The sequence below is a fragment of the Musa acuminata genome, chromosome BXJ1-4 (genome assembly GCF_036884655.1).
Source record: "Musa acuminata AAA Group cultivar baxijiao chromosome BXJ1-4, Cavendish_Baxijiao_AAA, whole genome shotgun sequence".
NCBI lineage: Eukaryota > Viridiplantae > Streptophyta > Magnoliopsida > Zingiberales > Musaceae > Musa > Musa acuminata.
In genome coordinates this window covers 43,870,531-43,895,288 of record NC_088330.1, presented here as the reverse complement: position 1 = coordinate 43,895,288, position 24,758 = coordinate 43,870,531, and the positions used below count along the sequence as shown (strand labels likewise).

At 37.7% G+C, this 24,758-nt stretch overlaps 1 protein-coding gene across 2 annotated transcripts; it reads left to right on the top strand.

The window, feature by feature from the left end:
- The first annotated feature begins 1,313 nt into the window (after positions 1-1,313).
- On the top strand, positions 1,314-23,679 carry LOC103982202 (CSC1-like protein RXW8). 2 transcript variants are annotated; one of them, XM_009399046.3, is made up of 12 exons: positions 1,314-1,576; positions 1,907-2,252; positions 2,752-2,898; positions 4,275-4,338; positions 4,449-4,658; positions 7,508-7,696; positions 8,984-9,282; positions 19,705-19,981; positions 20,232-20,510; positions 21,706-21,939; positions 22,777-23,106; positions 23,394-23,679. In XM_009399046.3, exons 2-11 carry the CDS (start codon positions 1,972-1,974, stop codon positions 23,056-23,058), a joined length of 2,262 nt encoding a protein of 753 aa, XP_009397321.2. In that variant the 5' UTR covers positions 1,314-1,576; positions 1,907-1,971; the 3' UTR covers positions 23,059-23,106; positions 23,394-23,679. The 2 variants fall into 2 exon arrangements, with proteins under 2 accessions (XP_009397321.2, XP_009397320.2); XM_009399045.3 differs by lacking the exon at positions 23,394-23,679 and having other exon boundaries at positions 22,777-23,238.
- Positions 23,680-24,758: the final 1,079 nt, after the last annotated feature.

Genomic DNA, 24,758 nt, shown 5'->3' with positions numbered 1-24,758 from the left:
CTTTTAAAAAAAAACAAAAAAAAATGTAGGAAAAGATCTAATAAATGAGAGCACATGGATCATGCATGATTAAGGTGAGTCTAAATGAAGAAATGTGGTCAGACTTTTTCTTTTTGATGCAAAGAAATGAGTGCCACACTATCCAAAACTTGTAGTCAACATGTTTAATATTGTCAAATTTTACAGCTTTATTAACAAAGCTATTAATCAAAGAAGAAATTTGTTAGCTTTCTTATTCAAAAAAATCAAACTAAATAATAAAATAATTATTATATATGATTTACTATATTATTATTATTTTGTATTTCGTTAACATTCAAGACTCTTGCCATCGTAAGGATAACTATTTCATGGATTCCCTACTAATCATCAATCCTAATTATGGAAATCACTTCTAACTGGACATGCTTAATGCATGCAGTTCATAAATGTGCTGTAGATTGACTCCAAAAGAATCCTTTGTGGCAATGCACTGGAAACAAGAACATCAAATTTTTGCTTCTTCTCTCACAAGGATACGTAGGGCATGGAGATCGCCGTATCGCATGGATCTTGTTTGTACTAAGTTGATTCCCCATATTCTTTTCCTTCAAATTGGTCAACCCAGAGTTAGGAAAGAAGACAATTCCATGCATAATTTTGCAATAATCATGTCCAAAATTATGTATATATATGTGTATATAGTTGACCATTTATGTGAGAAACAATGATCCATCCCTGTGTGAGGGTGACTATTCGCAGGCCGCCCATTCCTATAATAAAAGCAGTAGGAAGAGTGTCATGCTTGGCCAACTCTTCCTGAGACTTCTTCTCCACTTCGTGATTCTTCTAAGCCATTCCATCACGGCATTGAAGTGCAAGATTTGTGTGCACTCCTGTCACGGTAAGGAGATTGCTGCCGTCCTTCTCCGTTAATTAATCCATCAATCAATTACATAACTCTTTTGCATCAGCAAATGTGGACGGACGTGTGGTTCGGTTTCGCTGAACCGCTCCGGTTCATAAACCTCACCGAAGCAACCGATTTAGATTTTGAGCCAATCTATGATGATTGTTAATCTAATACGAAACTCATGTGAATAAAAAAAATTATATTTCGAGTCAGATTTTGATGAATTTGGGTAAAATTTTGATAATGTATGCTTAATGGGCCTATTTATGTTGAATCGAGTGTGGAGTGGACCACCGGTCGGTCCTCTTATCCGTGTCAAACTGGCGACATCGGTTCGGTTCAACTGGGCCGCGGGCGGATGGGATCTCACTCCGCGTCCACTGCGACGAGCGATGATTGTCCGCCACGCGAACCACCGTTCGACGCTGCGCCGCCGACGGACCAATAGATGCGCGCCACGCGTATCGCTTGGAGCACCGAACCCCGCCTTCTTGGGCCCCTCCCTCTCTTTCCCGTCCAGCGTTTCACTCCTATTTCTCCATTTCGCCGCTGCGATTCCATTGCGCGATTCCCTTTCCCGAAGCGTTCCCTCGTTCTTTAGTTACATCTGTTCCATAAATCTCGAATCTTGTTCCTGTTCCATAGAATAGTGCGCATTTTGTGTTGTCCTTCGGGTAATCGACGGTAAGATCGCATTTATTGTCATCTATGTGTGCCATCTTTCGAGCCGCCTTCGGGTTTTAATCCTTCTACGGGACCGAAATCCGAGTTTTGTTGTAGGCTTTCTTGGTCTTGTTTGCTGTGTGATCTTCTTGAACCAGTTTACGATTCTCGGGTGCCCAAATTCGAGGTTGTGTTCGCGTCGGTGGATTGTTTTCTTGCTTTTCGGAATCGTCCAAAATTAGAGGATTTTGGTTGGATGGATCGATCCGTTTCCTTGCTTTCTGGGTTCTTGTGTTGTGATCGCCGTGCCGGTGATTATCGTTGAGTCGTTTTAGTTTGGAAATTTTGCAGTGGGCCGGGGAGTAGCATGCGAGGAAGTCGCGATTGGTCATGATCTATGTTGATCGAAGAGAGTGATGAAACTCTCTGCACTTCTGACATCTGCCGGCATTAACATTGGCGTCTGCGCTCTGCTGTTGTCGCTGTATTCGGTGCTGAGGAAACAGCCGGGGAATGTTAATGTCTATTTTGGGCGGAGGCTCGCGGAGGAGCATGGGCGTCACCGGGACTCTTATGTTTTGGAGAGGTTCGTTCCTTCTCCCAGCTGGATAGTAAAGGCTTGGCAATACACGGAAGAGGAGATCCTGTCCGCTGCAGGCTTGGATGCAGTTGTGTTTCTTAGGGCGATTGTTTTCAGGTGAATTAGATTCATGAACAATTCTTGTAGTTCACTTACTATAATTGCGCTGTCGATGTACGATCTACTCGTTGTATTCTTCTACGAATTGCTGGAGGTTTATGGTTCTGTTTAGATGAATTAATTGGAAATTTCCTTCTTCTTCCTATAAGTTTTTTTGGCTTGGAATTTCTTGGTGACATCGTAGTTACCATTTTAGGTCTGATTTGATTATTTGAATCTTGATTATAGAAAGCATTTATATGTTTTCTTTTTTACCCTAGATAGTAATACATACAGTGGATATATATCTCGTGTATTGCTTTTGAATGGTCAAAGACAATGAGACATTCAACTATGATATTTTCATTTGGTGACCCCTTTTTGGTAAGTGTCTGAAAGTTTTTGGTTTTGTGAGTTCAGTTAGTTGTTTCTATATTTTATTTAGATAATTATCATTCTTCTAAGTTGCTCGTGCAAGATGATTTACTAATTCTTGATGTTGATTTTAACTCAACAGTATACGGATCTTTTCCATAGCAGCTGTAATATGTGTCTTTGGCATCCTTCCGTTGAACTATTATGGACAAGAAATGCATCATGACCATTTTCCTTCAGAATCCCTAGATGTATATAACATTGGGAACGTCATGGAAAAATCACGGTGGTAAGAACTAACTCAAATCATAAGTTGCTCTAGAACTTCTTATGTTCTTGATCTACAATTCTTTTGAATCACCAAATGGATTATGTGGATTCTATGTATAGTATGGATGTTTCTTTAAAAAATTGTAACCACGTTTATATGTGATTAATTTTCTTAAAATAAATTATGACCTGCATTGTCACGGGACTCAGATTTTGGCTTGCTTAAAGTTGGTTATGATCCGAGCCAGAAAACCAAATTGGCCAAGGATCCATAAAAAGAATACTCAGAAGATGCTCCTTGGGAGCGGGTTGCAATTCTTATCCTAATTAAATCCAACCGTGCTCATTGCATGATTGATCAGGGTATGGCAATCTTCCCAATTTAAATCCTTGACCCACATGCATCACATGGATCACTAAAATCTGCGCAGGTGATGTGGTGTTTGCAGGTCCTATGACCTACCATGCCTCTACTTTCATCCAATACTTTGTTTTTGCTGGACTTGGGATTTGTTGGGATGCTGAGTAGATCTCATCGTGTTCCATATATCCTAGAAATTGTTGCTTTGATACCATATCCGATGTAAGATCCGTGCTACAAAACTACTAGGGTGAAACCCTGAAAAAGTTGTACCCTAAAGATGTTAGTTGGGATGCCTAGCAAGTTATATATTAATCAAAGCCATAGTCGATGTCTAATGTGGGACTAATCGACGTATCACATATTCGTTCATTTAAATTATTGATGTCCTTGTCATGTCTGCACACATACTATAAGTAACATGGATCATCAGGTTCACCACAGGTGTTGAGGGATTTTGAGGCGATATGGCCTTCCATGTCACTATCACTATCCATGATGTTTATCTTTTACCAGATCATATATTCACCGGGTTGCACAGGAGGTTTGGATATAACTCATATGTCATGAGCTGTAATTGTTTTGATACGATAATTGTAATGAACCTGAAAACTATGTGAGCCAAAACCCCATAAGGGAGTGCTCACATGGTGCTCTTTCGGGTGGATAGAAACTTATACATATCAAAGTCATAGCCCATTCTTGATGTGGTGCAACACTTTTGTTTCAAATTAAGCAGTCTTTATTAGTCTCAGATTATCTGATGTATTTTAATGGTGTTTCTCAAATTTTAAAATAGAAATTTTGGTTACAGTTGTAGAAAATGATTATATACATGCTCATTATTGTTCTGAAAGAATTCAACTTAGTTTTACTTTGGAAAGCAAATATGTTACTGACTCTGCAGTTACAGAGATGTACATAAAATCATTCCTAATTGGTAGATAAACATGGAATATAATTTTGCAACTACAGTTTTGGGTTTATGTGTCTTCAGGGGCTAACAAAATATTTCTTGGTCAATCCACTTGCAGGCTATGGGTCCATTGCCTTGTTTTGTATATCATATCTTGTGCAGCTTGTACGCTACTCTACTTTGTAAGAACTCTGTTTTATGACCCAGATTGTTTGGCACTAAATTTCTTTTGAATTTGAAGGGTATTAGGCAATTTTCAGCTAATTTCTGAGAATGTTTTTGTGTTCTATAGGAGTACAAGAGAATTGCTAAAATGAGGCAGATTCATATTACTCGTTCACCTGCTGATCCTAGCCACTTCACTGTGCTTGTTCGTGGTGTTCCAAAATCAACTGAAGAATCACTGAACGAAACTGTTAGGCACTTCTTCACAAGATATCATGGTCCGAGCTACCTATCACATCAAATGGTTTTCCGGGTTGGAAAAATCCAGAAACTTATGGTGAGCAATTCTATTGCATGCTACTACTGTTTGGAGTGTAGGTTCTATCTTAAACGGCTTGGTGTTTTATTGCATCATGTACAGCAATATTTCACTTTGATTGTTTTATGACATGTGGAGATGATAATGCATGCTTACTTGAATACTTTGCATTTTTTGCCCTCTATTTACATCAGGTGAACTTGCAATGCACCAAAAGCAGAAGTTATTCTTAATTAGGTTGTTTATGCTTCTATATGAAGCATCATTTTGGTTTGTCCTGTAAAATTGTGAAGTTAATTTCTGTTATGTATCTATACAGAATAGGCTTTTCTTATAAATGTTTGCTAAGGTTCTTCATGGTGTAAGGTTATTATTTTCAGCCCCTGCTTTCTTTTATTCCCCTATGTGGGTAAAAAAATATATTATTGAATTTTCTGTCATTATGGTTCTAGAATCCAGCACAGATTTTGACAGAATTCTTATAACTAGTTTGAACTTTGCAGCATTGAATGTTGCTCCAAAAAACCAGTGCCATGCTTTTGGAAATGTGATGACTATGGTTGTTACATAATCCTTCTCCTTGGAATGTCTAGTCATCTTATAGGAGTTATATGAGTGTCTTTTTAATGAAAATCAGCTACCTTCTTTTGCTTCGTCTAACATTGGCAGCCATGATACTTGTCTAACATTAGAGACGAAGATCAAATAATACTTTGTTAATGACAATGAGATCAAGGAAAGATGAAAAAATTATTTTTATAAATCATTTAAGAATATTCCACATGAGACTTAGATTTGATGATAAATCATAGTCGTTGGATTTATTTGTAAAATTAGAGCTAATGAAGTAAAAGACACATTAAAGAATATTAAAAATAGTTAAGAGTGTGGGGCTTGATGAAATCCCTATTGAAGTTTTGAAAAGTTCAGGGGATAAGGGAGTAGTTTGATTAACTAGCTTATTTAATAAAATCATGAGATTCAAAAGGAGGAATAGAGAAAGAGTTTTTCGATGCTAATTTATAAAAATAAGGGTAACATACAAAATTGTTCAAATTATAGAGGAAATAAAATCACGAGTTATACTATGAAACTTTAGAAAAGAGTTTTCAAAAGTTAGATAAGGCTTGAAACAAATATTTTTAAAAATCAATTTGATTTTATGCTGAGAAGATTAACCATAGAAGTTACTTATTTATTAAGACAATTAATGAAAAAGTATAGGGAGAAAAAGAAAGATTTGCATATTATTTTTATTGACTTAAAGAAGGCCTATAATAGGGTTCCCAGAGATTTATTATGATGGATATTATAAAAAAAGTATGTATCCATTAATTATATTGATGTTATTAAATATATGTATGATAATGTAGCTACCAATGTTAAAACTATAGGGAGTGTGTCTAGTGAGTTTTCTATTAGCATAAGATTACATCAAGGATCCACATTAAGTCCATACCTTTTCACATTGCTAATTGATGAACTTATTAGTCACTTACATAATAGATCTTCCTGGTATATGTTATTTGCTAATAATGTTGTCTTAGTTGATGAGCGCTTAAGTGGAATTAATTATAAACTTGAGCTATGAAGGCAAGCTTTATAAACTAAATATTTTAAATTAAGTATGACAAAAATTGAATGTATAAAAAATAATTTTAGTGATTCTATAAATATCCAGGAAAATATAATCAAAAGATGGTTCAAATAGAGAGGAACATCAGGAGCCTTGTGTGATCATTGGATACCTTGGAGATTAAAAGAAAAATTTTATAAGATAGTTGTGAGACCAACAATGTTTTATGGATCTGAATGTTGGACAGTGAAGAAATAACATATACAAGAACTTTGTTATCGAGATGAGAATGTTAAGATGAATATATGGAGTTATTAGGAAAGATAGAAATAAATATTTTTATTCGTGAACAACCAGGTATCGTTTTAATAGAGGATAAGATGAGAGAAAATTATTTAAAATGGTATGAGTATCTGTTAAGGAGACTTAAGGATGCGGTAGTTAGAAGAGGTGAAATGATTAATGTTAGTGGTACGACGAGAGAGAGAGAGAAAGATCTAAAAAGATTTTAATAGAAAATATAAATGAAGATTTAAGTACTCTGAGCTTAACTAAGCATATGACTTTTTATATATCTCAATGGTGGCAAAAGATCCATATAGCCGACCCCAAATAGTTAGGACTCATGACTTTTTTGTTGTTGTTGTATTAACAACCATGAGACATTTGCCATTTTGTTTTCATCTTCATTGTTCACACAAATTATCGATATTTCAGTTAAAACATAGTTTGTTTGTTTTCTAGGTTGATGTATCTGTTTTGAATATGGGTGTACCAGCCATAATTTTGGTCTATATCAGTGTACCGAGCCTTGCTCGGTACGATACGCCTAAAATAACTAAAAATACTAATACATATTGTATTAGTGTTTTCAGCTATTTTAGATAAAATAGCTTAAAGGTCGATAACCATCAAAATCGACCATTACCGCCCGGTATAGGTCGGTAATGGTCGAAATTGATCGGTGCTGCCCTGTATAGGTCGGTAACGATGGAAATTTCGACTATTACTGCCCGATATAACCCTGTATCACCTAATATGGGGCCAAAAATTTGGTACCGCCTAGTAGCGAGCGGTCCATGTGTCGAGAGGTTCTCGGACCGATATGTACCGCCCGTACTGGGCTGTACATATTGAAATTAAAAACCATGGGTGTATGTACGTGATTTGTGTCTATACACGTGATCTCTCTCTCTCTCTCTCTCTCTCTCTCTCTCTCTCTCTCTCTTCATGTATTTTGTTGCTTGCTAATAGCAGAATTATTTAAGATCAATCATTCTTTTGTTTGCAGAGTAATGCAGAAAAGGTCTATAAGAAGTTCATGCACTGGAATGCCACTGCTTTTGACCCAAGAAGTCGACCTAATATGTTCAGATGTGGTCTTTGTGGAGCAACGTCCAATTCTTTTGAGTTAATTCGCAGTCAATCTGAGATCAGTGCCACGAAAAACAACCCCAGCCATTCTTATCTGCCCGAGAAGGTTATTGCTCATTTCTGCATTTGTAACTTAGGTGTTGTGCTTATAAATATTTTTGATGTGCACATTTTCATTAACCAAAATCATGTTCCACCTTTGTGTCTTCTGCTCTGTGATGTTGCATCATTTTTTTGGAACATCTGACTTGTCTGATCACTTGGTCTCTTTGCTGTGGGAGTTAAGGCCTATTAGTAGTCCTATCAAGCAAATAAGGGACAGAACAAAAGAACTTAGAAGTCATTTAGGAAAATAAAATTGCAAGTACTGTAGCCTTTGAATAATGATGATAGGATGCGAACTAGTAGTAATAGTTAAATACAAGCCATTTCACACTGTGAATTATTTGGATGAAGACGGACTGCTTTAGAAAATTTGGATAAAATTTCCTAAAAGGTACAAGAGAAAATTAAGGAAAATACATAATAGTGTAATTAATTTATAATTCAGTTCACTAAATTTGTAGGATAAATTGCTATTAATTTTCCATATGTCAATGTCTAGAACTTTTAAGTTTCTAACATTCTAGTATTCTACAACAACAACAACAAGCCATCATATCCCAACTATTTGGTGACGACTACATGGATATTTTTTTTATAATTTAGTTTTTACAAGGTAATAATGCCTCTTGTTACATAAAAAATTTGAAATATCTTTCTATTGTTTCTATTAAAGTCTTAAAAGTTTTCTTAGGTCTCTTTCTACTTATCATACCACTAGTGCTAGTTGACACACATTGTGTAACCATTGCATCCATAAGTTTATTTTGGATAGGTATATGTCATCTTACTATCAAAGCTACACCTACTTGTGAATGTATGAAGAAAAAAATTCTTATTCTATCTTTCCCAGTAAAATTTTTAACGTTTTATTTCACCTTATTAGTTGCAATGATTTTGTGAAGAATTTCGAAAATGTTATGGTAGTTAGAATTGTAATATAGCACACAGTAAAACTTATGATGTGGTCTTTGATCTTTCCCTGTTCAATTCATTTTCCTGACATTACTAGAATCCGCTTTTAGTTTGATATACAATTTGATGTTTTTATCGTATGTACCAAAACATTCCTTTTTGTCAAGTTTTGGAAAAATATGCTGGAAAAAATGTTTATATAAGTGATGTGACAACCTTGTGTTGATAAGTCAAATCAGCAATTTTTTTTATGCATGTACATTTTAAGAAATATCGTTCTATGATTTTGTTTTACAAATTGCTTGCACGTTTTTTTCTGAAACATTTGGATGTCAAATGTTTGCACTGCTTAACTGTTCTTAAGAAAATTGCACAGGAATGCGCTGCTGCTTTTGTTTTTTTCAAGACTCGGTATGCTGCTGTAGTTGCTTCAAAAGTTCTCCAGTCATCTAATCCTATGTTGTGGGTCACCAATCTTGCTCCAGAACCTCATGATGTGTATTGGTCAAATCTTTGGCTGCCATATCGACAGCTCTGGCTCCGTAGGATAGCTACTCTACTGGCTAGCATTATATTTATGTTTCTATTTCTTATCCCAGTGACGTTTGTGCAAGGTTTATCTCAACTAGATCAGTTACAGCAGCGGCTCCCATTTCTGAAAGGTATACTGAAAAAGTAAGTATCAGCTTCAACTTTTGACGCATGTAGTCTTCATATTTCTGTCTTTAGTAGTCAAGAAATTCTATAGTGTTTCTATATTTTGGATCTGTTTTTAGTAGTCAAGTAAGTCATTAGTGTTTCCTCATGTACATTAGACAGTTCACATTCGTATCATGATATTATCACATAGGAATTGAGGCCTTTGTCATAAGTTCATTGCTTTTGTATTACCAATTGTGTAGCTTTAACTAGAAATTAAGTAGCCAAAAATACTTTTTCCTGGATTCATGCATTTTTCTGTCTAGTGAGTAGCCTGTAATCGTATGATACATGTAAATATTCAGTCATTATACACAAAGTCAAGGCATAATAAGGCAGTGTTTGATGTATCAACTGAAACAATATGAAATGGGCGATATGTACCTGTTCGCCTGCTGACTGGAACTTGAACCACTACGTTTCAGGTATAACATAGAAAGCGGGGGACATACCAAGTGGTACACCCCCTATACTGTCCGATATGATCGAAACTCAATCATTACCGATCAATATCAATCAGTAATGATTGGGGATTTCGACTGCAATTGTCCAATTTTGTGTCAAATCAGGGTCCAACAACCAATTTGACTGTTTGACCCCAGTTTCCCCCTTTAAATGACCCTTGTTCCGCTTTCACTCACTCTATTTCTCATACTCAATTGATTATGTCATATATACACTTTATTTTTATTTAAATACAATAAAAAATCATTAAATTATGATAGAAAATCATGAAATATGATTTTTTTTTATATTTTTGGATCTTTTTTGTCCGTTTTTCAGACCACTTGTCAATACTGGCATAGTGACATACGGCATGCCAGTATGGCAGTACTTACCAGTCTGCCTGGGGACTGATACTACTGGTTGGCATGGTATGACAGTCCTTGTACAAAATCATAATTATGTTAGGTTAGTCTGGGCTGAGAATCAGTGATATTATATTTAGTTACTGTTTTATTGCATTTATGCTTTCAATAGTGTTTGTACTATTTTCGGTGTTAAATAACTCTAGAATGATGTGTCTTTTTTTATGCTTTAAGTTAGATTAGGAATTCATTTGTTAAGGAGCTGGCACTTGTTTGAATCAAATTGTAGATCACAAACCTGTCAATTGTTTGTGGTTTACAACTTTACATTATAAAAGTGAATGTGATGAGCATTAGTGGTGGATGAAAATAAGTCGTGTTAAAGCAATATCCAACACAATACCCTTGTATTTTAAAAAAATGGGATTGACTCAGGAAGAAAATTTGTTGGGAGATTTTTTACAAAGTTCAGTCTTAATTTTTTAACAGAGATGCTGTGGCAGTGACAGAAACCTGTGGTTGCTTAGGATTTTATTGAAAACTAATTGTTTTTTTTTGTGTATGTTGGGGGATAGGGGAATGGTGGAGTCTGGAGAGATCAAAGAAAAGTTTATTTCCTCTTAGAAGTCACGAGTTACCTAGGAGTAATATGACAGTGAGGAGGAGGAGGAGAGGAGATGAGGAAAAGGATGCGGTGAAGGAAAAGGCGGAAGCAAAGAGGAGTAAGTGGTGGCAGGTTTCAGAAGTAGGAGGAGATGGTGGTGGCGACACGATGAAGAGGAAGAGGTGGTGGGGATGTAGTTGGGAGAAGACAGTGGCGATGCGGGGAGGAGACGAAGGAGAAATCAAGAAAATAAGAGAGAGAGAGAGAGGAACAACTATCTGTTAGGATCGGAGCGGCACTAAGAGGGGGGGGTGAATTAGTGCAGTGGATTAAAACTTCGGTTTTGATAAATCTTTCGTACGATGAAATGCAATATCAATGGAAACCGATTTCAGAAGCTTGATAACTTAGAAACGTATGGAAGCATAGTAACTAAGTAGAGAAGTTTGCAGTATGTAAATGGCAAGAGTAGGATGCAAACTAGATAACGCAGCAGTTTTTAAAGTGGTTCGGTCAAAATGACCTACATCCACTTGCGAAGCCTTCTTCGAAGAGGCTTCTAACTTCCACTAGCAAATTTCTTGTAGAAGGACTAATACCCCTCTTACAACCTTTACAAGTGGTTCACACTCTTACAATTCTTTTCAACAAGATGGGAGGAGGTGAACACTTAAGCAATATGGAAAACAAGGCTTGCAAAGACTATTCTAAGGCTCTTAACTCAAACTATTGCTTTTCAAAAGGTTGTAATCTCAGTTGAGATTTGAGGGGTATTTATAGGCCTCAAGAGGATTCAAATTTGGGCTCCAAAATTTGAATTCTTTTTGGTTCCCGATGCTGGCGGTGCCACCGCCCAGCTCTCGGGTGCTAGGCGGTGCCACCGCCTACACTATTTCAGCTCACTGGTTGGGCTCCAAAATTGGCCCAAACCAGTCCGAACTAGGGCCCGATTGCCCCAAGATTAAGTTAATGGGATCACCTCCCATTTCTAACTTAATCATTATGCTAACTACGATTATTTCCTAAGACATTTACTGCAACTTGCTCCGGTACGTCAATCGCTTCTTCCGGCGAGCTTTCGGCGAACTTCCGTCGATCATCCGATGAACCCTCGGTGATGCTCCTGCGGACTTCCGGCAAACTCCTGGACTTGCGACGATCCACTTGGCGAGTTTCAACGAGCTTCTTTGGCAAGCTCCTGGACTTCTCGGATTTGTTCCCGCAGAACCTCCGATGACCGTCCGAACTTCCGTAGAACTCTCGAACTCCCAACGTGATCATTGTCTTGACTCCGGCGCAACTCCTGCTGCATGTCTTTCTTTTATCGTAGTTAATCCTGCACACTCAAAACAAAAACTTCGATCGAGACAATTAATCCTAAGCAATTAACCAAGTTGTCCGGCATGTCATTGGTCCCTCGACGCTTCGTCCGATTCTTCGGCGCATCGTCCTTTCCTGCGGCCTATTGCCCAATCGGCCAGTTGGCTCCGTAACTCCGATATCCTTGGCACAATACCCGCTCTTCTTGGCCCGATGCCCGAGTCTACGACCCGAAGCCTTCTGTCGATACGTCGACCGATCCACCGGCCCGACGTCCAATCTTCTGACATGTTCCTCCGGCACAACATGATTTTCCTGCTTTAATTGTCTCATCCTGATCGAGGCATCCTGCGTCACTCAAAATGCAGATTAAATCATAAATATATATCAAGTAGTTTCATCATCAAAATACGAGATTTAACAATCTCCCCCTTTTTGATAATGACAACCACTTGATGACGGAGTTAAACTTAACTCCCGGAGTTTAAACAAACTCCCCCTATCAATATGCCATATTGATAGAAACTCTTAGATTCAAAAATCTAAGCAACATGTCATCATAATCGGAGTTAACCTTAACTCCCAGAGTTTAAATAAACTCCCCCTATCAATATGCTATATTGATAGAAATTCTTGGATTCAAAAATCCAAGCAATATGTTATCATAAACTTATGCATAACATGTTATGTCATCAACATACTTCTCCCCCTTTGTCATCAACAAAAAGGAGAAGTACCACAATCAAGTGTTTGTGATATAAGTTTGACTTATTGCATGAAAAACATAATATCAAGTTTTATCATCATGCAGTTTTGATGTCAGAAAATTTAGCAAATGTTACATCATGCTTCGAACATTCAAGCTATCAAGTTTTAGATATGCAAATTTTACAGCATACAAGATAACACTTTTAGAGCATGCAAGCTAGCAATGTTACAACATTTTAGAACTTGCAAGCTAGCAATTTAGAGATGTTCAAGAAGGCAACTCTTGTTTCTTGAAATATGCAAGTTGCAAGCTAGCAAATTTTTGCTTCCTTTGCAATGTTTGAGCTCGCAATTTTGCTTCCATTGCAAGGTGTAAGTTTAACATGTTTTGCTTCTTGAGATAGGCAAGATAGCACTTTTGCAATTTTTGTTTGGCAAGCTTGTGATGTTCAAGATAACAAGCTCTTCCTTCTCTTTTGAGAAGTGTCATCTTTGCTTTCTTTGCAAAGTGTAAGCTAGCAAAATGCCAAACTAACAAGAGATAATGTTTTACATGAGGCAAGTAAACAATTTGGCAAGTGTTATATTTGCATCTTCTCTTTAGAGAAGTGTAATTTTTGCTTTCATCTTGAATTGTGTAAACTAGCTAGTTTGCCTCTTTTCATGATATCTACGCTAGAAATTCTTGCTCCCCCTTTGTCATTGTCAAAAAGAAGGGAAGACCCTTTACATTAATTTCTAAATCATGACAAAGGTATGTTTCAATCTTATTTGTGCATCATTATATTTTCAAATTCGAACATGCACAGTTTCAAAAACCTTATATTTCATTCATGTATGATACTGAATAAATCAATCAATATTATGAGCATATTATACATGATACTTAATTTTTAACTATTTATCAACATTTTGATCATGATACCAAACATTCATCATACATATCATATGCAATATATCATGTACATCATTGTCATAAGTATTGCATGCATCATTTCAAATTCATGAATATTTCATCATTGCATGCATCATACCAAATCATAAAATATACAATCATCATTAATGCATGATTCCTAATCATCATTTATTTTGCAACATGATGGTACCAAATTTGTCAAATTACATCCTACCATACATGATCGAAACTTCTTATTTGTATACATCAAAACAAATTAATGAATATTTCATGTATTCTTATCATCACATAAGGAATTTCAAGAAGAATTATTATGTGATGAGATAAACATTTCATGAATACAAGGAATTACATAAAAATCATATCATAGGTGTTTCATGTATTCATATTATCACATGAAGCATACAAGACAACAATGCAAAGAAATCTTGTTATTTCTATATTATGAAATATATGATATCAAGGCTCATGATTCATTTGAAAAGATATAACACAAAGAGCAACTTGAAACATTCTTATCAAGATCACATTTTAAAATATTCCAAGTATCAAGATATCAATATGACACTTCATTGAATTCTGAGAAATCAAAAGACAAGTTACACTTCATTTGAAGAATTCTTTTTTTTTTTATAAATGTAGGGAGCATAATGAACGATCTTGATTTATAAAGAACTTCATGTTATAATTATCAAGATCATAATTTTAATAATTATTTTCTTTAGCAAAGAATCATAAAGGCACTTTATTTTTGCATAAGAAATCTCATTGTATTATGATTTATAAATTCTTTCTCTACACATGAATCATAGGAGATATAATAGCAATGATATCATGATTCATTTGATAATAAATAGCAAGGAGAACAATTTGTTTCATGCATAAGAAATCTCAATGAGATCACATTTCACAAGAAATTTCAAGTATCAAATTATCATTTTTGAGATTCATAACATGAATAACATTATTACTATTTCATCAATTTCGAGATTCACACAATATTATGAAATCATTAATTTCGATTGTATGGGAAAAACATTTTCTTTTTAAGTGATTCTTTTAACACATCATAAAAAACTCATTCATAATTCAAGTGATTTACAAGATATCATAAATGAATTTATCACCTGTATTTCATCAAAATCGAGAACACTAGAGATAGAAAATGATTGAAGCATTTAGCATGATTCATATTTAAAATGTATTTTATGTCTTAAATACGAATCAAGCATTTGTCAAATATGAAATCATCCTAAAAAAATTCATACATGGATGTACATGCACTATGTCATCTTAATATGTCATAAAAATGATTAAACCAAAAACATGTTAATCCAAAATGAGAGTTTCAAATCAACATTTCAAAACATGCATGAAACCTTAGCAATATACTTTTCATGATCAAGTTTTTAGTTCTTCAAAGATGCTAAAAAGAAAAACATGATATAATTTTTGAAAAACAAATTTTTTTATTTCCTATTCCTACTATCTAAATTAAGCACTCATGAAAAACTTCAAGTATTTTCAAAATAATTCAAGAGAGTTGAGTTACTTACCATGTAGTCGAAGCCCGTCAAAGCCCAATTTGTCGTTTCACCTTTGGAAGTTCTTGAATCATCCTCGGTTGCCTTCCTCTTCTTTGGCCTCTTCCTTCGTTCAAGTTCATTGTCTATTTTAGATTTTTGTTTAATAAACTTATTAAGATTTAGTGTTCGAAGTTCAAGTTCATCATTGTCCTCATCACTTGAATCATCGCCCAAGTGGTATTCATTTGTCCGGAGTTCCAAATCCTTCCTGTTCTTTGGAAGGTGATTTTGTTCAACATATTCATCATGTGCATTGTGCATCATTTCATATGTCATCAACGAACCAATTAGTTCTTCAAGTGGTAAGTTGTTTAGGTTTTTAGCTTCTTGTATTGCAGTTACTTTTGAAACCCACTTCTTAGAAAGCGAACGCAAAATCTTGTTTACGAGTTCAAAATCCGAAAAACATTTTCCAAGAGCTCTTAAACTATTGACGACATCCGTAAAACGGGTGTACATGTCGCCTATAGTCTCGCTTGGTTGTATTCGAAAAAGCTCAAAATCATGCAATAAAATGTTAACTTTCGAGTCTTTAACTCTACTAGTTCCCTCGTGCGTGATTTCAAGTGTTTGCCAGATGTCAAAAGCCGTTTCGCACGAAGAAATCCGATTGAACTCATTTTTGTCCAAAGCGCAAAATAAGATATTCATAGCCTTTGCGTTTAAAGAAAAATACTTCTTCTCCAAATCCGGCCATTTGTTCATCAGTTTAGAGGGAAGTTGAAAACCGTTTTCAATGATATTCCATAAATCCAGATTCATAGAAATCAAGAAAACTCTCATTCGAGTTTTCCAATAAGTGTAGTCCACTCCGTTAAACAACGGTGGACGAACAACCGATAAGCCCTCTTGAAGAGTCATTTCTCTTGGGTGTAAATCCGAAATGAGAAATACCGGGCTCTGATACCAATTGTTAGGATCGAGAGCACTAATAGGGGGGGGGGGATGAATTAGTGCAGCGGAAAACTTTCTGCGATTAAAACCGAAAGCTGCGTTCGAACGATAAAAACAATTTCTATGTGAAAGTCGATTCTAAGCAAGATTAAAGTCAATCTATGCAGGCAGTTTACAGCTATGATGAAAACCAGAATATAGGCGCAAACTGAAATCCGACGTTCGTACGAAGAAACTGATTTACGTCTAAATGCTGATTCGTAAATCACTTGATTAGGCAAGACGCAGTTTAAGCAAGAGTATAAAGGCAGTTTGCCGTTATGGTAAAGCTCAAAACGTAAACGCGATCTGCAATATGATGATCGTACGAAAAAGCAGATTTATGTCTAAACGTTGATTCGGAAAGTAAAAGGCTTGAAACCCGATCGTAAAAGCATAGAAGGCAGTAAGCTTCAGAGGAGGTTTGTAGTAAAGATAATATGCTCAAAGTAAATGCAAACCGAGATTTAGAGTAGTTCGGTCAATCTTGACCTACTCCACTTTTGGCTTCCTCCACCGACGAGGTCACCGACGTCAACTAGAGGCCTTCCTTCAATAGGCGAAGGCCAACCACCCTTTTACAGTTTCACTCCTTTTGACGGGCTTAGGAGACAACCCTTACAGAAATTTCTCTCCTCTCTTTACAACTCAGAACTTGGAAGAAAAGAGGGAGGAGAACTTTTGGCCTTTACAACAATTTTGAGCTATAAAAAACACTGAAAAAGATCAAGATTTCGGGTAAGTTCTTACTCTTTCAGTGCTGAATCGGTGGGGTATTTATAGGCCTCAACCCAGTTCAAATTTGGAGCTCAAAACTGTTAATTCTCGGAATTTCGGGATTAGGCGGTTGCACCTCCTGACTGGAGCGGTTGCACCGCCTGGCAAAGCTCGAAGACTGAGCCTCTGGGCGGTGCCACCTCTGTCAGGGGCGGTTGCACCTCTCTGCCAGAGCTCGAAGACCGAGCTCAGGAGGTTGCACCTCCTGACTGGGGCGGTTGCACCGCCTGGCAGAGCTCGAAACTTGAGCTCAGGCGGTGCCACCTCTTGTCATGAGAGGTTGCACCGCCCAGTCTCGCTCGGAGACTGAGCCCAGGCGGTTGCACCTCCTGGCTGGGGCGGTTGCACCGCCCAGTCTCGCTTGGAGATTGCCTCCTGGGCGGTGCTACCTCCTAGCACTATTTCAGGTCCGAATGGGTTGATCCATTCGGCCTAATTTGGGTCTTTCAGGGGCCCGATTGCCCCAAGATTAAGTTAATGGGATCACCTCCCATTTCTAACTTAATCATTGTGCTAACTACGATTATTTCCTAAGACATTTATTGCAACTTGCTCCGGTACGTCAATCGCTGCTTCCGGCGAGCTTTCGGCGAACTTCCGTCGATCATCCGATGAACCCTTGGTGATGCTCCTGCGGACTTCCGGCAAACTCCTGGACTTGCGACGATCCACTTGGCGAGTTCCGACGAGCTTCTTTGGCAAGCTCCTGGACTTCTCGGATTTGTTCCCGTAGAACCTCCGATGACCGTCCGAACTTCCGTAGAACTCTCGAACTCCCAACGTGATCATTGTCTTGACTCCGGCGCAACTCCTGCTGCATGTCTTTCTTTCATCGTAGTTAATCCTGCACACTCAAAACAAAAACTTCGATCGAGACAATTAATCCTAAGCAATTAACCAAGTTGTCCGGCATGTCATTGGTCCCTCGACGCTTCGTCCGATTCTTCGGCGCATCGTCCTTTCCTGCGGCCTATTGCCCAATCGGCCAGTTGGCTCCGCAACTCCGATATCCTTGACACAATACCCGCTCTTCTTGGCCCGATGCTCGAGTCCATGACCCGAAGCCTTCTGTCGATACGTCGACCGATCCACCGGCCCGACGTCCAATCTTCTGACATGTTCCTCCGGCACAACATGATTTTCCTGCTTTAATTGTCTCATCCTGATCGAGGCATCCTACGTCACTCAAAACGTAGATTAAATCATAAACATATATCAAGTAGTTTCATCATCAAAATACGAGATTCAACACTATCAGCCTGTCACACAATTGGGCTGTTTACAATTTATTATTAAAAAAAGGATAAGGTACTGAGTAGTAGGATTAACGGCCAATACAATTCAATATTGGGAAGTTTACCACTCTGTAAGTCTGAATCTGACCAAGCAAAATTTTTCTTTCTGTGTCCTGGTTGTCTAGCAAACTGTTAAATTCCGGTCCATACTGACTGGTATGGGCAGTATTTTAAATCTTGATTTACATGCAAAATCTTTATTCATCAAATCATCAATATTTTGTTACATTATTTTGGTGCCATTTAATAAGGGCTAGAATAAGGCGTTATAGAGTTATTCCATTAATCAAGCAAATATAACATGGCTACAAATGCTTATTTGTTTCATATATACATCAAAGAACATGATGGCATTACCCTCAAGATGATTGAATGCCTAACAGATTGAATAGAATGTTAAATAAATAACTAAAGAAATCATCATTTTATTGGAAGTACGCAACTTCAGAATTTGACATATAAATTAATTGCATGTGTATGTTTTAACAAATTTTTATCTGTTAGGTGATGATTTTGTTGAATAGGATCAAATTGTGCTTTTCTTCAGCCACCAAGGATTAGGTGTTATGCCTATGGTTTTGAGGGTTCATGATCAGCATATGTCTGCCTTGATTGTGATCTTTGGGATTCCATACTTCAGTTTGGTATATCAATCTTAGGATCAAGGATCGTAATTTCGCACCGTACCGAAGTTTCGAGCATAGCTCGGTATGGTACGGTGTACCACTTGTTACATACACACACATATGAATATATATATATATATATATAAGTTGAAGAAAAAAAAAGGCGACGTCGCCCCCTTTTTTTGCTCGTGTGAGGAGAAGAATCTGAGGTTTCCTTCTCCCTGTGCAAAAAAGGGCGATGAGGCGATGTCGTCGCCTCGTTTCTTCTATCCGTGTGGGGAGAAGAAACGTCGCCTCGATGATGCTCCGTTTCTTCTCTCCGCGATCGCCGAGGCTTCTTCTCCCCATGCGTATGAGAAGTCGTCGATGAAGCCGAGGCCTCGTCGCCTTAGACGAGGAGGAGGCGACATCTCATCTGCGGCGTCTGGTGAGGGAGGGCGGCGACGGATCATCGAGGGAGAGCGGTGTCGGATATCCAGGTTTTCCCTTTTCTTCTCCCTCGGCTAATACCACCTGGTAGCGGGCAGCGACGGTCGAAATCGATTGTCACCGACCTATTTAGGGTGGTAATGGGGCGAAAGCAACCCCAATCGACGGTACTGCCTAGTAGCGAGCGGTTCGCGTACCGATCTACTGGCGGACCGGTACGTACCACCTGGTACTGGCGGTGTTATTTGAAATTAAAATCCTTACTTAGGATATCCATGAGAAAACGCACTTGTCGTATTTAGAAGAATTGGGATTGTATGGCTGGTTGTTGTTGTCGATTCACTTTGCTTCTTGGTAATCATTTAATTATTTACTTGTCATATGTTTATATGCAGGACCTTTGTGAACCAGATAGTGACAGGATACCTCCCTAGTGTCATCTTACAGCTATTTCTTTATACTGTTCCTCCAACAATGATGCTGTTTTCAACTGTGGAAGGACCCATTTCTCGCAGTGGAAGGAAAAAGAGTGCATGTGCCAAAGTCCTGTACTTTACTATCTGGAATGTATTCTTTGTCAATGTTTTCTCGGGTTCTGTCATCAACCAACTGAATGCCATATCTAGCCCAAAGGACATTCCTGCTCAGCTGGCTAAAGCTGTGCCAAGGCAGGTATTATCACTTAATGTGTTGGTCTGGATCTTGATTCTCTTAATACTCTTTTTGACATGAGTCAATAGCTTTCTTAGAAATAAACATATTGGTAGTCTCAATTTTCTTGTTAAAAAAGGCTTATAAAAATTAAAATTGATTTCTTTTTCTGGTTAACATTTTTATTAATTTTGTTGGTACTGTCGACTTGTTAATGTTAGACCTTTGTGCAAAATGTTTCAATTGGGTAACTGTTTCTGGATGGATGCAGGCTACCTTTTTCATCACGTATGTTCTCACCTCAGGATGGGCTAGTTTGTCCTCTGAGGTAATGCAACTATTTGGACTTGTATGGAATTTCTTAAAGAAGTATGTCTTCAGAATTAAGGAGGATGACCCAGCTTCTGTTCCGTCGTTTCCCTATCACACAGAAATACCACGAGTTCTTCTATTGGGACTACTTGGTTTCACCTGTTCCATATTGGCACCTTTAATCCTGCCTTTCTTGCTGGTGTATTTTCTACTTGGATATGTTGTCTATCGCAATCAGGCAAGTAATGTGTGCCCCTATTTCATTTGAATTGTTGTTTTAAATGGGAAGGCATTACATGGTTGTAGGGGTTTATGATGTACATGATTGTGCTATTTTGTGGTAGCTGTCGCGAGCTTCAATGATGTGCTTAACCTGTTTTTGTGTTTAAGATGGTTAAACTCAACTATTGTTAAGTAGAAAGATGTTGAGAAAACCAACAGTTGACTAGTCTTTTAACCTTGCTGGCAACTTGTATCCTCTGTCACTGCATATGTTAATTTCTTTATTCTTCCCATTCATTCTTGTATGCTTCTTGTGCAATTCAGATGCATTCAATTTCCTCGTCTCCTGAGTGTAGCATATTTTTCTCACTATTTAGTTAATTTTTTGTAGAATCATCACGGACCAAGTATCATTTATATTATCTTTGCATTGCTGCTTTTGAGTTGGACTTCTTCTTCTCCTTTTCTACAAATGCCTTTTCCGTTGACTGCCTCTTGGATCCTTCCACATTGCACATTACAATAAGTGCAGCAATCTCTCCAATGTTAAGTGCTTCAGATCTTTGGATTTTGTACGGGCTTCCAATTTAATATTTTAGTTTCTCTCCTCTACTGTTATCTTTGAAATGGCGTCCCACTTATATTTTGAGTTTAAAGAAGAACATAATTCCAAGCAAAATAATTTGTGTCTGTAACTCCTTAACTTGCACTGGTTGGTAGATCTCAGCAAATCATATATATTTTTTATCATGAAAAGTACAGTGGAGATTCATTAATTTAATAATTTTGACTTGCATAAAGAACTAATTTAAATCTACATTATCAATAAAGAATCTAGTTCAAGCCCCTTGGACATGCCTGGCCATTGAATCTCCAAAATAATCTGTTCAATTTTCACAATTAATTTATCCCTAGATTGTGCATTGTTCAAGATCCAAGCAATTGGGAATGCACCCTGGTACAATGGTGAAGCTGTTGCCAAATGCTAAGTTGAGGATCATGAGTTCAAAATGGAAGCAGTCTTTCCACATGTGATATAAGTTCTAAAATGCTTGACTTTTTGAGAGACCTCAGCAATGTTATCTGGACTTGTCTTGAAGATTTAAGCAATTAACTGAATTTCCAAGCTACAACTACCAAATTTTTTAAGATGATATTGTAGATTGGGAAACTAGTTAATTGGTTATATTTTGATTCCCCCAAATTTGCAGATTATGAATGTTTACTGCTCAAGATATGAAACCGGGGGACGAATGTGGCCTATTGTGCACAACACAACAATTTTCTCGCTTGTGCTGGCACAGATAATTGCTCTTGGAGTTTTTGGGCTTAAGGAATCTCCTGTTGCCTCAGGATTCATGATACCTCTTGTGATCCTAACGCTGCTTTTCAATGAGTACTGCCGGCAACGCTTTAATCCACTGTTCAGAAATTTCCCAGCACAGGTTGGTGGAATTCCTTCCTACTCATACAGCACAATCATTTCGCAGATTGTTAAATGGAAGTTTTCTTTTGTTTGGAAAAAATCTGCCAACTATATATGTTGCAGCTCAAACAGCTTTTATCCCCAATAGTTTATGTCAGGATTATGAGACTTGTCAAAATTAAAAAGGCTTGATTTATCTAATTTTTAAACTAAATGAAGATAACAAGTAATGCTTTGTAAATCCAAAATTTGAGAAGTTCAATTTTGAGGAGTTGAGTGTTCAACCAACAGACTTTTGTCCATGATCAATTAGAGGTACTTAAGCACACATGTTAGTGCATAGGTACCTGGAAAGCATGTAGCTGCAGTTAAAGGTACGGTAGCTTCTGATTGGATTCTAGTCCTTGGTTCTCATTATCCATGTTGGCTGAGGCACCCTTCTGGTTTGGCTACCAGTTTTAGAGTTGCCTTAAAGTAAATGTATTCTTTTAAACCGATGTTAGCCTGAACTTTTTTGGGTTTTGGCTGAAATTCTGAATATCCCAAATTTTTAAAACAATAGTTAGTCTCACTTTTATTGTAGTTAAGTTGCCTTGAAGTAACTGTATCCTTTTAAACCTATGTTAGCCAGAACTCTTTTGAGTTTTGGCTTAAAGACCAAATATCCCAAAATTTTAAAACAATAGTTAGTTTCACTTATATTGTAGCTAGGGCTTCACGGAAGCCAGCTGACTCACTCTTTCTTGATTAGGAATTTTAGTTTTTGGTACGACGTCAGGGTTGGTACTCGGCCAACCAACATGTTAGTACTCTTGTTGATTCGGTCAGCACGTCATTCTAATATTAGTTCTCACAGGATTTGATCGAGATGGATAAAGCGGATGAGCAGTCTGGAAGAATGGAACAAATTCATGAACAACTGCTTTCTGCTTATTCCCAGTTCCCACCAGAGAGTCACAATGTTTGCTTGGTGGATGGTGAAGGCACAAGTGGATCCAACAGAAAAGATGAATCAACAGAGTTGAGGAATGATTTGTCTCATCCAACGCTTGTGGGGCTTCCAATCTCTAGACTCCGACAGGTTGTTACTGCAGTTAGCATGCTCGTGTCACTACAAAGCAAGAGTTCCCCGATGTAAAGTGCAGTCAATTTTTGGAGATTGTCATCTGAGTCAGATTGATGATACGTGAGTCTGATTTCATTCATTTATTATTTGCCTTCACACGTGCTCTTGTTTTTCTACAGATATAGTCAGCTACATCTGATATTGTGAGAAAGCTTATATGACATGATAACTTTCTAGATTATGATTGTTTCATATTACGTTCTTGCCAGCATCACTGATATTGTGTGCAAATGTTTCATCAAAAGGCAACGAGTCTTTTGATGTCCGATGGTGATTATCAGGAGGTGGAGTTAGTTTTCTTGTTGCATTTTTTGTAGAAATTTCAGTTTGTGTGTGTTTTTTGCCAGTTCAGAATCTCTGGATGTAGCAGGTTAACTCGTATCGCCTTCCGAAAAGCTCTTTCCATTGTATCTGAGCAGTCTAATTCTGAGGTTGCAGAAGCTCGTGTTCATCGCCACCATCTAGTTTTGGCTTTCGGCATATTCGTTTGCTTGTTGATGCCTTGTTAGCTTTTTCTTATTTGTGACACTCTGAAACAGTCACAGTTCAGATTACGTTTGTGTTCCTCTGGCAAATTAAGACTGTAAGAAGAAGAGATCTGTGGATGCTACAATCCAGTTAGTTTTACCTGTAGCATGCCATGGACATGATTACCAAGTCTCTCATCAGTTCCATCTGTTCATGCATGTAAGAACTTTGTTGTTGTTGTTGTAGCAGTTTCCGATAACTTTGTTGTCGCTTTGGCAAATTAAGACTGCAAGAAGATATCTATGGATGCAACACAATCCATTTTCTTCTACCCTTAGCATGTCACAGGAGATGATATTAACGAAATCTCTCATCAGTTTAATCTGTGCATCTACTTGTCGATCACTGTTCTCGTCACAGCTACGTTGGAAACACTACTCGGACACATTGTTCATGGTGCTTCTTAGTGCGACATGTACATGTTCAATATATGTCCATAATAATCTTGGGATTTATGCGTCACGATTTGGACAAAATGGGCGAGACATAAAGCAAGTCCATCACCATCATCAACCGCATCCTCGTGCAGCTCGTGGCCATCTCTAAATCTCATCAAATCTCTTCCTTTTTGGCTCAGCTAAATCGTTCACTTAACCTTTACATCTTCCTTGTCAGATGTGACATCCTGCGCTAGCACAACCCTCCCCTTTCGTCTCATGCCATTGCCTTCTCCCTGTCACTTCTTGTCTCGGCATGATTAGAGCCGTTCGCTCGGCAGAGAGAAATCGATCCAACATCACAACCCTCCTGCCATGAATAAACAAACAAGATATTGCAGGCAAAACATCTTTATCCCTTCATATTTTATCTCCCTTGGGACGACATTATATATGCTAAGCTGGTGCTATTTACTGGGAGTGTGAGATAGCGTGGACGAGGTAGATGCCACGAGTTTGTGTTGGTGACTGTCTCTGCCATGGAGTAAACAAATCATGAGGGATCGTCTGCGAGATTGCACGAGTATTTTCGTGATGAGGATGGTTGAGATTCTTAGGGTTTGTGTTGCACCCTCTCGAGGAAGGGGGCTCGTTGGCCTCTTCCTCTCTCTCTCTGTCTCTCTCTCTCACCACCATGCTTGGTGGTGGAATATTGTGACATACGTCTGCTTTAGCTGTCTCTGTCCGAGTGTAACAGTTGGATTCATGACTTGATGGAGAGCATTTCTCCCGACACGGTTTCAGGGG

What these genes read in the sequence shown, in the direction of transcription:
- LOC103982202 (XM_009399046.3), top strand. Translation starts at nt 1,972, where the DNA reads ATGAAACTCTCTGCACTTCTGACATCTGCCGGCATTAACATTGGCGTC. An exon ending in CTTAGGGCGATTGTTTTCAG is followed by an intron (nt 2,253 to 2,751) that starts GTGAATTAGATT and finishes TTAACTCAACAG; the next exon opens with TATACGGATCTTTTCCATAG. An exon ending in CTAAAGCTGTGCCAAGGCAG is followed by an intron (nt 19,982 to 20,231) that starts GTATTATCACTT and finishes GGATGGATGCAG; the next exon opens with GCTACCTTTTTCATCACGTA.